At 36.2% G+C, this 19,959-nt stretch overlaps 1 protein-coding gene across 1 annotated transcript; it reads left to right on the forward strand.

Annotated features, from left to right (window-relative positions):
• Nucleotides 1-1,613: 1,613 nt before the first annotated feature.
• On the forward strand, nucleotides 1,614-12,494 carry LOC117324566 (uncharacterized protein C2orf16-like). The gene is made up of 2 exons (XM_033880485.1): nucleotides 1,614-2,543; nucleotides 11,241-12,494. Exons 1-2 carry the CDS (start codon nucleotides 1,614-1,616, stop codon nucleotides 12,492-12,494), a joined length of 2,184 nt encoding a protein of 727 aa, XP_033736376.1.
• Nucleotides 12,495-19,959: the final 7,465 nt, after the last annotated feature.

Consider the following 19,959-nt stretch of genomic DNA (forward strand, 5'->3'; position numbering starts at 1 on the left):
CTAGGATTGAAAGCTGTAAAATATTGGTTGAAAAAACACCCTGAAATTATCGTTCAACGTTTTGATCATGAATTCATTCTTAATGCTTTGGAAATTATTCTAGACAGAAATGTGTTCTTTTTTAATGATATATATTACCATCAAAAGATGGGTACGGCTATGGGTACCAAAGTGGCACCTACTTATGCCACTCTAGTCCTTGGTTACCTAGAAGAACAATTGTACGCTATATCTGAACATAAATACGGTAGGGAATATCGTGATTTCCTTGAAAATAACTTTTTCCGTTTTTTAGACGATTGTTTTGTTATATGTCCACCTAATATTTCTATAGAAGAACTAAACAAAGACCTCAATAGTTTACACCCGTCGATTAATTATACAACGGAGGCGAGTGATTCTTCACTTCCTTTTCTAGATGTGTTGGTTGCAATAAAAGGTGATACTATTTCAACAGATCTATATAGAAAGCCTACAGATTCGCATAATTACTTAAATTTTTATTCTAATCATCCTAAACATATCAAAAATAATATTCCTTTCAATTTAGCGTCACGCATAGTATCTATCGTTAGTGAAAAAGAAACAGTAAATACAAGACTAAATGAACTTACAGTATTCTTAAAATCACAAGGCTATCCTAAAGAAATGATAGAAAAAGGTAAACAATTAGCAATCGATAAGGGACCTTTTACATCCCGTCATTCTGTTGACGACAATAAATCAGTATTGCCTTTTGTATCTACTTTCAATCCTCGTAATTTTGATATATTTCCTATTATTCGCAATAAATGTGAAGAACTTAAGCAAAGTAATGATAGAATGGGTAAGGTTTTAAACAAGTATACTTTAATAAATAGTAAAAGACAACCTAAAAACCTACGTCATATTTTGACAAGTTCTAAGTTCAATGATAATTTAAAATGCACAAAGGTTTCTAAATGTAATACACCGCGTTGCGGTACATGTAAACTTATTGTGGAAGGTAGCACTTTCAATTTCAAAAATGGCTTCACTTTTAATGTTAAAAGAAATATAGATTGTAAAAGCCGTAATGTTATTTATGCTATGATTTGTTCTCAATGTAGTGATTTTTATATTGGACAAACTGGTAATGAATTGAGAACCAGAATGACAGTCCATCGTCAACAAATACGTTCGGATAATCTCAGATTTTTAAATGTTAGTAAGCATATTCATAATTGTAGTAATGGTGATTTTAAAATTTTCCCTTTATATAAGATGGATACTTCTGATACAATAAAACGAGAATCAAAGGAGTCAGAGTTTATCAAGCTATTAAAACCAAGTCTGAATAGTGCGTAAACAGTTTTCATTTGTATGTACATGTAAGTTGTTATTGTTGTAAGTTGTTGGTATTGTATGACGTAACTGTTATTATGACGTCATGATCATTATGACGTCATGGTGCAATTGAAAATAAACAGTCTGAAGAGTCCCCTAGACGGGACGAAAACGTTAGATGTTGTCTGAGTCATTTTTTTAATTTTTCCATATATTTTCTTCCACAAGGACTACTATTATTTTTTCTCTATATATTTTACTTGTGGATGTGACACAGACAAGCTGTTTATTCAAGTGCGAAGACCAAAATGGATGAAAAGAGTTACTTAAAAGAAATCTCCGGTAAGTTGACCGAGATGAACAAAAACATTAAGCAACTACTGGAAATCTTTGCTATTCCTGTCATCGAAAAATCAACAACATGTTTGCAACAACTTACTACCGATACACCGGATTACCATTTTACGCCAGACAACAATTCAAACAAGAAAGAAGCTGCGAAGTTACGGAAATCCATTTTGCATAATTGGAAACGTATCCTTAATGAACGGAAGCAGGCTTATTGGAACACTTTGAAATTAACAAAGACCGGGGAAGTATACCAAGATTGGATGGAACGGGACGTTGTCATCATACCGCGAAAATTTAGACCAAAATTGATTCCGGGGGAGAATGAAGATGACAAAGAAATCCGGGCTGAAACAGCTATATATAATTTCCAATCTGAAATGAAGATAATGTTGAACAAAATGAATCGCGCACAAGAAAAATGTCTATCTCTTGACGAAGATCTATACAAAATGATCCAGAACCGAACCCAAAATACGGACATCATACGAATTTTGATGAATCAATGGGAACAAGAATGTCGGAATGAAGAAACAAGATCCGAAGAAATATGGGAGAAAAAAAGAAAGTGGTTGAACGAATATGCCGTGAATTATGGTACGGATGTATTTATCAATGACCAAACCCCTCCAAAGAAAGACCAAGAAAAACATAGATTTTCGTCGACAAAGAAGATACCAAACACGCCTTCTACACCAAAAACTAAAAAAACCTACGCAGAAGCGATGGCGACGCCATCTCCGAACAAGTCCAGAACTACACCTAAGTTACCAAGCATGACGGCACGGAAAACTTCACGGGCTACTTCGCCTACATACAGGAAACATCAGATGAACACACGTTCCCAACGGAGTAATCATAGTGCTGCAAATGACACTCAGGAGTCTCCTGTGAGATTAAATGGAATTACCTACATTGGGAAATCAGCATTTAATCATTTTTTAGGACATTGCCAAAAAATAAACAAAGGAGGAGGATACAAACAAAATACAAAAAACAGTGTTTAACGGATAAAGAGAAAGATAAGAGTTCTACAGGTAAATATGATATTAAACAACCTAAAATTGTAAATCTATCCAATAGAATTTTAAGTATTGATGAAATGAAGGTTTTGTCCAAGGGAATGAAATTTTGTCCTACTCCTTCCGAACAAGATAATACACAATTAAAAACAGATTTGTTAGAATTCTGTAGAAGGCTCCGATTAAATGAAAAATTCTTTAAGGAAGGCACAAGTGATGATTCTTCAAAAGAAGAACCCATTGTCAAAAACAAATCTAATTATAATCCCCCTAAAAGTAGTAACTGTCAATTGGAGGATGTTATAGACAGTCTTAAAAAACTTCCTTTAGACAATAAGGGTAATTCTTCTTCTAATAAAAGAATAAAAAGTAATTTGTCGTTTAATCAACAAAGAGCTATAGATGATCTCCGGAAAGATGATTCTATCATAATTAAAGAGGCTGATAAAGGCGGCGCTGTAGTCATTATGAATAAAACATACTATTGTGAAAAGATCATAGAAATGTTGACTGATGGTGATTTTTACGAGGTTGTAGATTGTAATGCCGATGCGACTACCCGTAACCTAATCGATAAATTAATTGATAAGTTCAAAAATAATTTTATGGAAAAAGAAATTGACTATCTTACTGATTTTGTACATAGTACTAGTTATTTTTACGGCTTGCCTAAAATACACAAAAGTAAATTAATAAATGAAGCTATCAAAAGTCAAAATTCAGAGTGTATTACGATACTAGATCCTGATGACTTAAAATTCAGACCTATTGTCGGTGGTCCAAACAGTAGTACGCAACGTCTCAGTCATTTTGTAGATATACTTTTGAAACCTCTTTGTAATACTGTCAAAAGTTTTATAAGAGACGACTTTGATTTTTTGGACCATTTGCCTAAACATGTCAAACCTCATTCTAAATTAGTTACTTTTGACGTTGTTAGTTTGTATACCAGGATTCCTCATGAACTAGGATTGAAAGCTGTAAAATATTGGTTGAAAAAACACCCTGAAATTATCGTTCAACGTTTTGATCATGAATTCATTCTTAATGCTTTGGAAATTATTCTAGACAGAAATGTGTTCTTTTTTAATGATATATATTACCATCAAAAGATGGGTACGGCTATGGGTACCAAAGTGGCACCTACTTATGCCACTCTAGTCCTTGGTTACCTAGAAGAACAATTGTACGCTATATCTGAACATAAATACGGTAGGGAATATCGTGATTTCCTTGAAAATAACTTTTTCCGTTTTTTAGACGATTGTTTTGTTATATGTCCACCTAATATTTCTATAGAAGAACTAAACAAAGACCTCAATAGTTTACACCCGTCGATTAATTATACAACGGAGGCGAGTGATTCTTCACTTCCTTTTCTAGATGTGTTGGTTGCAATAAAAGGTGATACTATTTCAACAGATCTATATAGAAAGCCTACAGATTCGCATAATTACTTAAATTTTTATTCTAATCATCCTAAACATATCAAAAATAATATTCCTTTCAATTTAGCGTCACGCATAGTATCTATCGTTAGTGAAAAAGAAACAGTAAATACAAGACTAAATGAACTTACAGTATTCTTAAAATCACAAGGCTATCCTAAAGAAATGATAGAAAAAGGTAAACAATTAGCAATCGATAAGGGACCTTTTACATCCCGTCATTCTGTTGACGACAATAAATCAGTATTGCCTTTTGTATCTACTTTCAATCCTCGTAATTTTGATATATTTCCTATTATTCGCAATAAATGTGAAGAACTTAAGCAAAGTAATGATAGAATGGGTAAGGTTTTAAACAAGTATACTTTAATAAATAGTAAAAGACAACCTAAAAACCTACGTCATATTTTGACAAGTTCTAAGTTCAATGATAATTTAAAATGCACAAAGGTTTCTAAATGTAATACACCGCGTTGCGGTACATGTAAACTTATTGTGGAAGGTAGCACTTTCAATTTCAAAAATGGCTTCACTTTTAATGTTAAAAGAAATATAGATTGTAAAAGCCGTAATGTTATTTATGCTATGATTTGTTCTCAATGTAGTGATTTTTATATTGGACAAACTGGTAATGAATTGAGAACCAGAATGACAGTCCATCGTCAACAAATACGTTCGGATAATCTCAGATTTTTAAATGTTAGTAAGCATATTCATAATTGTAGTAATGGTGATTTTAAAATTTTCCCTTTATATAAGATGGATACTTCTGATACAATAAAACGAGAATCAAAGGAGTCAGAGTTTATCAAGCTATTAAAACCAAGTCTGAATAGTGCGTAAACAGTTTTCATTTGTATGTACATGTAAGTTGTTATTGTTGTAAGTTGTTGGTATTGTATGACGTAACTGTTATTATGACGTCATGATCATTATGACGTCATGGTGCAATTGAAAATAAACAGTCTGAAGAGTCCCCTAGACGGGACGAAAACGTTAGATGTTGTCTGAGTCATTTTTTTAATTTTTCCATATATTTTCTTCCACAAGGACTACTATTATTTTTTCTCTATATATATATATATATATATGTATTTTGTGACAAGCGCTGTATATGTGTTTTGGGCGCTGTAGCATCTTTAAGACGAAGTTTGTAGAGAAGAATATATACTATCATCCATTATTAAGATGAACGCTAAAATCATTTTTGAATTTGTTTTTAAATTGTGTAATATAATGAAAACAATTGAATTATGTATATATGTATATATCTTAAAAAATAAAATCGTTACGTTAGTTGCGTTAGACGATTACTTTTAGGTGGCGACATAATCTTATTATTAAGGTATGACGTCACTAAATAACATAGTTTATGGACTTAAGTAACGGTTTACATACTTTTACAAAATATCGTCTTTGCAAAATCTTTTTGTGATACCAGTACCCGACTTCCTGTAAATCAGGAATATGTAGAAAATTTCTTTTCCACACGTGTCGGGCTAATCTAGACTCGTGTGGAAAATGTCTGGTGTAGCCTGAGTTTGCTCTGCCCTTAACACCATGTCCGGCGTAGTCCGAGTTTCCTCTGCCCTTAACACCATGTCCGGCGTAGTCCGAGTTTCCTCTGCCCTTAACACCATGTCCGGCGTAGTCCGAGTTTCCTCTGACCCTGACACCATGTCTGGTGTAGTCCGAGTTTCCTCTGGCCCTGACACCATGTCTGGTGTAGCCCGAGTTTCCTCTGGCCCTGACACAATGTCTGGTGTAGTCCGAGTTTCCTCTGGCCCTGACACCATGTCTGGTGTAGCCCGAGTTTTGCTCTGGCCCTGACATCATGTCTGATGTGGCCCGAGTTTCCTCTGGCCTGACACCATGTCTGGTGTAGCCCGAGCCGAGTTTCCTCTGATCCTGACACCATGTCTGATGTAGCCCGAGTTTCCTCTGGCCCTGACACCATGTCTGGTGTAGCTCAGAGCGCACTACTATTCAAAAAGAGGAATTATCCGACACAATTTGGCCTACACCAGACATGATGTCAGGGCCAGGGGAAACTCGGGCTAGTGTCTAGGTTTGGACTGAGTGGAATCCTACGCGTTTCCGGCGGACATATCTGTTATCTATGTATTGGAGCTCTCTCACTTAATGCATTTCCTGTTTGACCAACATAATGCCTTAAAATAATTAACAGTTATATTATAAAGTTGATCAAATGGTTAAGATATCATGCTACACATATTTTATCAGATTAATCAGACGATTTAGCCCTTATGCTAAACTAATCTTATAAACTTTATGCTCCATGTTTGAAAAAAACTAAAATATTTAAAAGATTAACAATGCTTCCTTCAAAATTATCATACAATGTACGCGAGGTACAACCTCTGTATCATGATTATTTACTTCCTACCAACAGATATGAGCAAAGGTGAGGTAAACCAAATAAGGTATTTAGGTGCACAAGAAGCCAATATATATCCCTTATCAATAAATCGCATGAAAAGCTTATAATGAAAAAGGATGCCCAATAGGCCGTAGAAAAACGAAATTAATCAATCTTCCTTTCGCCATCAATAGATCTGTCTCATTATTACAGACTTCATGATCGTATTCTGAAACGAGGCTAAACAATGTCAAGCAATTTCTAAATGGGAAAAATGAAAACTTAAAAAAAAAAAAAAAAAAAAAAATCCACCTACAAAAATTAAGCGTTTGGGTCGGCGACTGAAATCTGACATTTGGAGTGCTCATTTTCATTAACTTTTAAAAGTGCAAAAGCGTAACATAATGAGGACCACTGGAGACCTCGAAGCTTTCGAAATCTCAAGCACTGATTGCGTTGGGTGCATCTTTGACATCTTAAATACGAATTAGAAAGTAAAGAAGAAAAATGAAATCTGTTAAAAGACTTTTCTATCAGCGGAATCCTTGACAAAAGTTTTGGCGCTGAGCTAATAGATCGTAATTTTTGACACCAGCGACTAAGATTTTCCATTACCGTGTTAAAAATCCTAGATTCGATGAAGCATTTTGAATAGTTCTCTTGAAAAGCACATCTATTATTGTGATGGGTATTCTTAAGGTGTAAGACCCGCTCGTTGAATGTTTCCCCACGAGATCACTCCCAACAGCCCTTCTCATTAATCTGAAGCATATATAATTTTCCTCATTTATCGACTTTTTGGTATTTAAGTAATATTTATCATGCTTAAATGCGAGTATTATGACTATATTTCCAAGGATTTAGATATGATTTCCAAAAAATATATATATAGGTTTGGATGTTGATTATACGGACGTGATGAAGAGAGCAATCATTCATGTATATTTAACCTGCTTGTGTGTGGACTAGAAATGATCGCATGTGTCAATCTCGATTTCCTTAAGATCAGGTTTTAGACAAGTTAAAATTTGCAACTGATCAGCGTTCACTGGTGTCTTTATCATATACCTAAGATACAACTGATCGGGGTTTACTGGTGTCTTTATCAGATACCTAAGATACAACTGATCTGGGTTTACTGGTGTCTTTATCAGATACCTAAGATACAACTGATCTGGGTTTACTGGTGTCTTTATGCAGATACCTAAGATACAACTGATCAGGGTTTACTGGTGTCTTTATCAGATACCTAAGATACAACTGATCGGGGTTTACTGGTGTCTTTATCAGATACCTAAGATACAACTGATCAGGGTTTACTGGTGTCTTTATCAGATACCTAAGATACAACTGATCGGGGTTTACTGGTGTCTTTATCAGATACCTAAGATACAACTGATCAGGGTTTACTGGTGTCTTTATCAGATACCTAAGATACAACTGATCGGGATTTACTGGTGTCTTTATCAGATACCTAAGATACAACTGATCAGGGTTTACTGGTGTCTTTATCAGATACCTAAGATACAACTGATCGGGATTTACTGCTGTCTTTATCAGATACCTAAGATACAACTGATCAGGGTTTACTGGTGTCTTTATCAGATACCTAAGATACAACTGATCGGGATTTACTGCTGTCTTTATCAGATACCTAAGATACAACTGATCAGGGTTTACTGGTGTCTTTATCAGATACCTAAGGTACAACTGATCAGGGTTTACTGGTGTCTTTATACAGATACCTAAGATACAACTGATCAGGGTTTACTAGTGTCTTTATCAGATACCAAAGATACAACTGATCAGGGTTTACTGGTGTCTTTATACAGATACCTAAGATACAACTGATCGGGGTTTACTGGTGTCTTTATCAGATACCTAAGATACAACTGATCGGGGTTTATTGGTGTCTTTATCAGATACCTAAGATACAACTGATCAGGGTTTACTGGTGTCTTTATACAGATACCTAAGATACAACTGATCAGGGTTTACTGGTGTCTTTATACAGATACCTCAGATACAACTGATCAGGGTTTACTGGTGTATTTATCAGATACCTAAGATACAACTGATAAGGGTTTACAGGTGTCTTTATACAGATACCTAAGATACAACTGATCGGGGTTTACTGGTGTCTTTATACAGATACCTAAGATACAACTGATCAGGGTTTACTGGTGTCTTTATCAGATACCTAAGATACAACTGATCAGGGTTTACTGGTGTCTTTATCAGATACCTAAGATACAACTGATCAGGGTTTACTGGTGTCTTTATCAGATACCTAAGATACAACTGATCAGGGTTTACTGGTGTCTTTATACAGATACCTAAGATACAACTGATCGGGGTTTTCTGGTGTCTTTATCAGATACCTAAGATACAACTGATCAGGGTTTACTGGTGTCTTTATACAGATACCTAAGATACAACTGACCAGGGTTTACTGGTGTCTTTATCAGATACCCAAGATACAACTGATCAGAGTTTACTGGTGTCTTTATCAGATACCTAAGATACAACTGATCAAGGTTTACTGGTGTCTTTATACAGATACCTAAGATACAACTGATCAGGGTTTACTGGTGTCTTTATACAGATACCTAAGATACAACTGACCAGGGTTTACTGGTGTCTTTATCAGATACCTAAGATACAACTGATCGGGGTTTACTGGTGTCTTTATCAGATACCTAAGATACAACTGATCAGGGTTTACTGGTGTCTTTATCAGATACCTAAGATACAACTGATCGGGGTTTACTGGTGTCTTTATACATATACCCAAGATACAACTGATCAGGGTTTAATGGTGTTTTTATACAGATACCTAAGATACAACTGATCGGGGTTTACTGGTGTCTTTATCAGATACCTAAGATACAACTGATCAGGGTTTACTGGTGTCTTTATCAGATACCTAAGATACAACTGATCGGGGTTTACTGGTGTCTTTATCAGATATCTAAGATACAACTGATCGGGGTTTACTGGTGTCTTTATCAGATACCTAAGATACAACTGATCGGGGTTTACTGGTGTCTTTATCAGATACCTAAGATAGAACTGATCGGGGTTTACTGGTGTCTTTATCAGATATCTAAGATACAACTGATCGGGGTTTACTGGTGTCTTTATCAGATACCTAAGATACAACTGATCGGGGTTTACTGGTGTCTTTATCAGATACCTAAGATACAACTGATAGGGGTTTTCTGGTGTCTTTATACAGATACCTAAGGTAGACCGGAAATTGCAGAAAGTGAGGTGTAGACTACCTACTGTAGAATGTACTAAAGGCCCAATAACTACGGATCATAATTCGTGAAACACTTTGATACAGCTATATTGCTATGACATGCATACAAAAACGTCAAATCATTATAAATATCATTATTAAATCTTGTCTACTACTGTTTCTTCTTACCAAATTATAATTATAATTGGTTGCCTCTGTCAACATGGAGTTGGGCGCTTCAATGTATTCTTACCGAAATGCAATTGGTTGCCTCTGTCAACATGCAGTTGGGCGTTGCAATGCCTTCTTACCGAATTACAATTGGTTGCCTTTGTCAACATGCAGTTGAGTGCTGCAATGTCTTCTTCCTTTCAACAGGCAGTGAGATACAAAATTCACAGTCTTTCCTCGCTACTTCATTGGTACTATGAAAGATGTGATTGGTAAAACAAAAGAAAAAAAAACAAAAAAAAAAAAACAGATCTTACACAATAAAAAAAACCATGTTGGAGTATATTCAAGTACTGACGATTTTCTGAAGGTCAGCGTTAGCAAGTGTATTGGACTGGCCTGAGGTAGTTAAATTGTTATGGTGTCGATGTGACATTCCCTTAATTGTTGGATAACGGTGGCTTTATTATCGGCGAAGGGGAAATAAAATATGCTGTAAAGACTTATGACCAGACTATTGTCCACATAAGACGTTTCTGCTATTTTGGTGTCGCAGATGGTAGATGTCGACAAGGTAGACACAGCAACTTGGATATACCACGGACAACTACATACATGTCCCTATAAGTCCCTATAAATAGAAATCTTGTATTCCTACCACAGTGAACACACCTGAGATATGTTTTTATCTATTCATTTTTATTTGTTTTTTTGTCTTGTTTTGTTTGTTTGTTTGTTGTTGTTTAAAAAAAATTGTCTTGTTTTGTTTTTTCGTTTGATGTCTTTGTTTGTTTATTTGTTTTTATTTTGTTTTTGTCCTTGTTTTTTGCTTTACCAATAAAAAATTCAAGGAAAATTTATTGATGAAAGCTATGCAACAATGTTCAAATCTTAAAATCTATATTCAGTTTCTGAGTTTGTGATTGTTGCGGAATGCACCAAACAATTTTTTTTTAAATAATCGATTAAATCAAAACAATCTTGTTAGCAAGATGTTGTTTATCCTACGGAGTTTGTTTTTGTTTGTTTGTTTGTTTTTATTTGATACTGATTTCATTTTCACTAGACTCTCCCTCACATATAGTTGTGTTTTTGTATTGAGTGGGTAGGACTGTATCATGACGTACTGAAGCACTAGTAAAGGTATGTTGTATCTAGCTCGAGTTTGGATTTCTATTTTCCATGTTTACTATATTTATCACCGCCTAAAGCAACGCATATTTATATGACAAGTAACTCAAACATATTTATTTTTCAGAATTCGATATCGTCCAGACCGTCTGCTACGAACTTAAACTGCCTTGGTGATATTGAAGAAATAGAGAGAAATTCTACAGAGAAATCCTACAGAGAGAAATCCTACAGAGAAATTCTACAGAGAGAAATCTTACAGAGAAATCCTACAAAGAGAAATCCTACAGAGAAAAATCCTACAGAGAGAAATCCTACAGAGAAATCCTACAGAGAAATCCTACAGAGAGAAATCCTACAGAGAAATCCTACAGAGAAATCCTACAGAGAGAAATCCTACAGAGAGAAATCCTACAGAGAAATCCTACAGAGAAATCCTACAGAGAGAAATCCTACAGAGAAATCCTACAGAGAAATCCTACAGAGAGAAATCCTACAGAGAAATCCTACAGAGAAATCCTACAGAGAGAAATCCTACAGAGAAATCCTACAGAGAGAAATCCTACAGAGAAATCCTTCAGAGAGAATCCTACAGAGAAATCCTACAGAGAGAAATCCTACAGAGAAATCCTACAGAGAGAAATCCTACAGAGAGAAATTCTACAGAGAAATCCTACAGAGAGAAATCCTACAGAGAAATCATACAGAGAAATCCTACAAAGAGAAATCCTACCCTACAGAGAAATCCTACAGAGAGATCCTTCAGAGAGAAATCCTACAGAGAAATCCTACAGAGAGATCCTTCAGAGAGAAATCCTACAGAGAGAAATCCTACAGAGAGAAATCCTATAGAGAAATCCTACAGAGAAATCCTACAGAGAGAAATTCTACAGAGAGATCCTTCAGAGAGAAATCCTACAGAGAGAAATCCTACAGAGAAATCCTACAGAGAGAAATCCTATAGAGAAATCCTACAGAGAAATCCTACAGAGAAATCCTACAGAGAGAAATCCTACAGAGAAATCCTACAGAGAGAAATCCTACAGAGAAATCCTACAAAGAGAAATCCTACCCTACAGAGAAATCCTAAAGAGAGAAATCCTACAGAGAGAAATCCTACAGAGAAATCCTACAGAGAGAAATCCTACAGAGAAATCCTACAGAGAGATCCTTCAGAGAGAAATCCTACAGAGAGAACCTTCAGAGAAATCCTACAAATCCTACAGAGAGATCCTTCAGAGAGAAATCCTACAGAGAGAAATCCTACAGAGAAATCCTACAAATCCTACAGAGAGATCCTTCAGAGAGAAATCCTACAAATCCTACAGAGAGATCCTTCAGAGAAATCCTACAAATCCTACAGAGAGATCCTTCAGAGAGAAATCCTACAGAGAGAAATCCTACAGAGAAATTCAAATTTATCCGGATATTTTGATGACATCTGATTGTGGTACATCGATGAAATGAAAGAAAGTACGATTGTGCAACAAAGTACTACAACACAAAAAAATCAAAATAAAGCAAAACAAGTAAACAAAATATACCACAGTGTCAACACACAGGGACAAAATATATCACAACGTCAACACACAGGGACAAAATATACCACAGCGTCAACACACAGGGACAAAATATACCACAGCGTCAACACACAGTGACAAAATATACCACAGCGTCAACACACAGGGACAAAATATACCACAGCGTCAACACACAGGGACAAAATATACCACAGCGCCAACACACAGGGACAAAATATACCACAGCGTCAACACACAGGGACAAAATATACCACAGCGTCAACACACAGGGACAAAATATACCACAGCGCCAACACACAGGGACAAAATATACCACAGCGTCACACATAGGGACAAAATATACCACAGCGTCAACACACAGGGACAAAATATACCACAGCGTCAACACACAGGGACAAAATATACCACAGCGCCAACACACAGGGACAAAATATACCACAGCGCCAACACACAGGGACAAAATATACCACAGCGTCAACACACAGGGACAAAATATACCACAGCGTCAACACATAGGGACAAAATATACCACAGCGTCAACACACAGGGACAAAATATACCACAGTGTCCTCACAGAGAGACAAAATATACCACAGCGTCAACACACAGGGACAAAATATACCACAGCGTCAACACACAGGGACAAAATATACCACAGCGTCAACACACAGTGACAAAATATACCACAGCGTCAACACACAGGGACAAAATATACCACAGCGTCAACACACAGTGACAAAATATACCACAGCGTCAACACACAGGGACAAAATATACCACAGCGTCAACACATAGGGACAAAATATACCACAGCGTCAACACACAGGGACAAAATATACTACAGCGTCAACACACAGTGACAAAATATACCACAGCGTCAACACACAGTGACAAAATATACCTCAGCGTCAACACACAGTGACAAAATATACCACAGCGTCAACACACAGGGACAAAATATACTACTGCGTCAACACATAGGGACAAAATATACCACAGCATTAACACACACGGACAAAATATACCACAGCGCCAACACACACGGACAAAATATACCACCGTGTCCTCACAGAGAGACAAAATATACCACAGAGTCAACACACAGGGACAAAATGTGCCATAGTTTCAACGGACATGGACAAAATATACCACAGCGTCAAGACACTGGGACAAACTATTTGCAGCGTCAACACACAGGGATAAAATATGCCACAACATCAACACAAATGGACAAAATATACCACAGCGTCAACACACAGGGACAAAATATACCACAGCGTCAACACACAGGGACAAAATATACCACAGCGTCAACACACAGGGACAAAAAATATCACAGCGTCAACACACAGTGACAAAATATACCACAGCGTCAACACACAGGGACAAAATATACCACAGTGTCCTCACAGAGAGACAAAATATACCACAGCGTCAACACACAGGGACAAAATATACCACAGCGTCAACACACAGGGACAAAATATACCACAGCGTCACACATAGGGGAAATATACCACAGCGTCAACACACAGGGACAAAATATACCACAGCGTCAACACACAGTGACAAAATATACCACAGCGTCAACGCACAGGGACAAAATATACCACAGCGTCAACACATAGGGACAAAATATACCACAGCGTCAACACACAGGGACAAAATATACTACAGCGTCAACACACAGTGACAAAATATACCACAGCGTCAACACACAGTGACAAAATATACCTCAGCGTCAACACACAGTGACAAAATATACCACAGCGTCAACACACAGGGACAAAATATACTACTGCGTCAACACATAGGGACAAAATATACCACAGCATTAACACACACGGACAAAATATACCACAGCGCCAACACACACGGACAAAATATACCACCGTGTCCTCACAGAGAGACAAAATATACCACAGAGTCAACACACAGGGACAAAATGTGCCATAGTTTCAACGGACATGGACAAAATATACCACAGCGTCAAGACACTGGGACAAACTATTTGCAGCGTCAACACACAGGGATAAAATATGCCACAACATCAACACAAATGGACAAAATATACCACAGCGTCAACACACAGGGACAAAATATACCACAGCGTCAACACACAGGGACAAAATATACCACAGCGTCAACACACAGGGACAAAAAATATCACAGCGTCAACACACAGTGACAAAATATACCACAGCGTCACACATAGGGACAAAATATACCACAGCGTCAACACACAGGGACACAATGTGCCACAGCGTCACACATAGGGACAAAATATACCACAGCGTCACACATAGGGGAAAATATACCACAGCGTCACACATAGGGGAAATATACCACAGCGTCAACACACAGGGACACAATGTGCCACAGCGTCACACATAGGACAAAATATACCACAGCGTCACACATAGGGAAAAATATACCACAGCGTCACACATAGGGGAAATATACCACAGCGTCAACACACAGGGACACAATGTGCCACAGCGTCACACGTAGGGACAAAATATACCACAGCGTCAGCACACAGGGACAAAATATACCACAGCATCAACACACAGGTTTAAAATATACCACAGCATCAACACATAGGGACAAAATATAGAACAGCTTCAATACACAGGGATCAATTAGGACTTTAGTGTAATTAAAAAGTTATCGTAGTAAATGATGACATAAAACAAAGATCTGCTTCCATATTGATTCAGTGACAGTTCATAATGGGAAAGTCTTTTTTCTTTTTCTTTTTTTAAATGTACTTTTAAAATTTTAAATTTTAACGTGATTACTACTGAACAAAGTTGACAGTAATTGCTTTGATGATATTTACAAAATAAGACATCTACACAGCTTAAATTAATTATGACTATCATATTTGCTACTGACATATATTTTTAACAATTTAAAAATTGCTTTTGAACGTAGCACCAAAACGTTACAATGGACAATTTTGCACCCACACGGAAATCGATCAACACCGAAGCAATCTCAGCTATACAAACATCGATTGCACTTTTCTGTATCCCATTTTCTTCCTAAGAAAGATTTTGAGTGATCCAACAAACCGCTGCAAGGTACGGATATAAAAATAGGAATTAAAGTCTTATCGAAAATGGTAAGAAAATCCATGTAATCGAAATCATGTCACGTAATCTGACATTCGGAACACCCCCCCAGAAGACCGTTGTATGGCCTCCTTCACAACCTAAAACAAGATCGCCCATGCGACTTGCCATTCGGAAGGAAGTAAATCAAGGACTTTGTCATTCTGTTGTTGACAGACATTTTTATGTACGGTTCGTTATAACATTATGTTATAAAAGTCTGTAGCTCATTTCTCCCCGGCGATGAGATGACCTTCTGTCCACAATACGTTTATTTAATGTTAGGACACTGTGAGATAAGGAATTGTCCGTTCTGTCTGATTTATGAAGATTTTGCTCATGTTATGCCTTTGTTTATTGTCTGCGCGTGGTTTAAACAAACCAGGTGCCGACTTCCACCACGGTATAACCGTCAATATGCCAGATATTTTGAGAGGGCATTTTTCTTTTTATCAGCCCTCGTAGACGCTATCACCAGTAAGATAAAAGTATTTTACATACATTTCACAAGATTTAAGCGCCCCCTGTGAAATAATGCTTTCTAATCACAATAAAAATTATGTTATTGCATCTTTTAGATAACACGTTTGATATCGAGCATTAATTTATAAATGACAATTTTGTGTTAAATTAAGACAACCTTGTGCAACACAAAACGCATTAAATCAACTTAAACATCGCTGCATCGTGCGCGTTTTATGTAAGAATGTGTTATTGCAGTATCAGCTTCTCGACTGCAATTCAAGGAGTAAAAAGAAAAACATACATTATTCGTAAGAAAATAAACGTTTCAACTACTGTACTAGACTAACGGAAGCACGTTTAAGGTATTACCTTATAGTGAAAACCGTATATACATGTAGATACTGCCAATGTCATCTCTATAATTGCATGGTTAAGCAGTTTATAGATATTTAAATTAACGAAATCCTATTTCATTGATATTTTCCCTAATAGTGTGTTACCCCCCCCCCCCCCCCCCCCCCTTTTTTTTTTACATATCTGCTTACTGATATATGCAATATTTGCATAATTAATAATGCGACCATTAGTATCCATGCCTATACTGTATATCTGTTAATATTGGCGGGGTATTATTTTCGGTACATTCGCCGTCAATAAATATAGCGCGGAAATAAATACTCGGTGAATATTTGTAATGCTTTGAAGGGTACATAATTATGTGTTGATGAAATAATGTTTACAAGACATGCTTGCGCGAGATTTATTACCCACGATCTAGGTCTGACCGAGACACCCGCGAAATATCAGCCCCATGAAATTTAACAGAAATGCAGTATCAGTTGTATTTCAGGTGCTCGTTTCTTTGCAGCAATGATCATTCCGAGGATATCGGAATGTTTATCAAAAGAAACATCTAAAACTTCTTTTTCAGAATGCTGCAGCGATTCAATAAGTTTCCGGTCATAACAAGGCTCGAACAAAAAAAAGTATACAATTATCTATAAAAATCTAAAAAAAAAGTTAACTACAATTGAATTAGCGATTTTACTGTCTAATTTATCTAGGGACCACAAAAAAGTATTATGACTCCAAAGTGACGTCCCTCAATGACGGAGTGAAGGACATCCTCTTTTAATTGTCATGTGGAATATATTTTAACGTCAGCAAAATGGCAATTTAGAATCGTTTACAGATCTACAAAGCGATTAGTAAAAAGAAAAAAAAAGAAAAAACACAATATCAGGCGAATTAGAACAACAGACTGATACAGTTTATGATCAATCCGGAACTCATCGGGTGTTATCACCGAAATACGATTCCCCGAGGAGTTCCGGATGGCTAATGATCAACATGTCTCCGATTTCTAAGGTTATGACAATATGGGAAATCAAAGATTTGAACATTATGACAATATGGAATATCAAAGATTTGAACATTATGACAATATGGGAAATCAGTTATTTGAACATTAAGACAATTTGGGAAATCAATGATTTGAACATTATGATAATTTGGGAAATCAAAGATTTGAACATTATGACAATATGGGAAATCAAAGATTTGAACATTATGACAATATGGGAAATCAAAGATTTGAACATTATGACAATTTGGGAAATCAAAGATTTGAACATTATGACAATATGGGAAATCAAAGATTTGAACATTACGACAATTTGGGAGATAGATCAAAGATTTGAACATTATGACCGTTTGGGCAATCAAAGATTTTAACATTATAACAATATGGGAAATCAAAGATTTGAAAATTATGACAATTTGGGAAATCAAAGATTAAAACATATTCGTAGAGTTCAATGACCGGGAATCATTTCCAAGGCTAAAAGTTATTTCGATAAGCTATATATTGTCTACAGAGATATGTCTATAAGGCCAATCACAAACCAGTTGTCTGTTGTACCTTCCAAACAACACTTCAGTGCTTTCTCAGGAAAGGGCTATAATACATTTATAGAGTTTAAAATCGAATTACACAGATGATATAACACTCCGCAGGTTTCAGATTACGAGGGAGTCTTGTTGTAGCGGTTCGCGGCCAGGTGCTTTGATAGAGTTTATAGTGTTGTAGTATATAACCTCAAGCTCCTGAAATATGGAGTGGCGATCCTTAAAGTGTCTGGTGAATGCACATCAAAATTGTGTGTTCTTACAGGAATGGACGACCAGATATTGATTTAGGATTTTGGATGTCTCTGTTTGGTCATCTAACATGTATATATTATATAACATTATATGAATTATAATGTTTTATGGAACAGTGAATAACAATTGCAACGAACAATTTTTGGAGTCCCTCTGAATAAGAATTTTAAGTATTTATCGAACAATTGAAGCTGCATTTCATCATATAGCTATTTCATCGTGCTTAAGTCTCGTCGGTGATACTAGACACATCTTAAAGCTATTTCGTCCTTCTAGGACTCGTCAGTGATGCTAGGGACATGATGCTAGGGACATCATACAGCTGTTTTGTCCTTCTAAAACTCGTCAGCGATGCTAGGGACAGTATACAGTTAATTGATAGTGCTAAGTCTCGTCAGTGATCCTATGGGTCTTAACGAAATAACCCAGAAGGTTTATCCATTCACGATGAAATAGATATTGGATAACTTAACTAAGTCTCCGAAGTTTGAACACTTTTAACATCACGACTACAGTTGACCGTTCTCGGCACAAAAATATAGTTCGTGAAAATAAACACATAATCATCGATTTCATTTCAACATTTTCACCAAAATATTTTATTCCATAGTAATGTTATTCGTCTTTTATGCAATATAACTACATTAATTGTAGCAGGTTAAATTGACCAATCGTACATTTCAATCCGGTAGCAAGAATATTCGTGACGTCACAATGCACTTGATATAGTGACGTCAGACAAAACGACGCGAGTTAGTTACGACGTCATGGGCATTGTTCTCGATATCATTACACCGATCGTTTATTTGAGAGAGTTATGATCTGATATTTACATTTGGTGTGGCAATGCCCTTATATATTACTAGTAAATCCCTACCAAAAGCAGCTTCATCTATGAGAGTATAACTGAAGTTGCCCTGAGGTAGAAAGCGGGAAATTTGAATTTTGGAAGATTTTTTTCATATTTTTTTATTTTTGCGATTCATTAATAGAACGTAAATATAAGCGATAAACTGCCTAGATGCGGCAGACCTACTGGTATAACTGCCACATGTGTCACAGACAAACAATCATGGTGCGCTAGCGCGCACCATTCAGTTTGTCTGTGACACATGTGGCAGTTATACCAGTAGGTCTGCCGCATCTAGGCAGTTTATTGCTTAAATAGCCTTCTATTTTGTTTGGTAAGATTGTATAGCGACAACGCAAAACAAATGACAATATTGAACTGTTTATTTCAACAGAGACATAACAACATGGTTTTCTAATGAAATATACTCAAGATTTGATTTTGTTTAATATCTTAATCGGCAAAGATGATATATTCTACGTTTTATCACTTTTATGTGTTAGACCAATTCTCTAATATCTATACTTACGTTGAATTGATACTAGATGAAGCTTATCAAGCCCAAAGTCAGTAATTTTCGATAATTACCCCGGTGATAAGGCTTGCGCATCGATATCAAGCGGCCTTTTTACGCACGTGTGGAAGTATAACTGCGCGGTGATAAATTATGATTTTATGCAATACGACGAAAGAAATATATATAAATGATGAATTGTCAATTTATAAAAATAAAAAGCAATGTCTAAATATTATATAGATATTGTTAAACATGTTG

The sequence above is a fragment of the Pecten maximus genome, chromosome 3 (assembly GCF_902652985.1).
Source record: "Pecten maximus chromosome 3, xPecMax1.1, whole genome shotgun sequence".
NCBI lineage: Eukaryota > Metazoa > Mollusca > Bivalvia > Pectinida > Pectinidae > Pecten > Pecten maximus.

Coding starts and splice junctions, on each gene's coding strand:
- LOC117324566 (XM_033880485.1), top strand. CDS start 1,614: ATGGATGAAAAGAGTTACTTAAAAGAAATCTCCGGTAAGTTGACCGAG. Junction 2,544..11,240: donor ATGACACTCAGGAGTCTCCT/GTGAGATTAAAT, acceptor TTGAAGAAATAG/AGAGAAATTCTACAGAGAAA.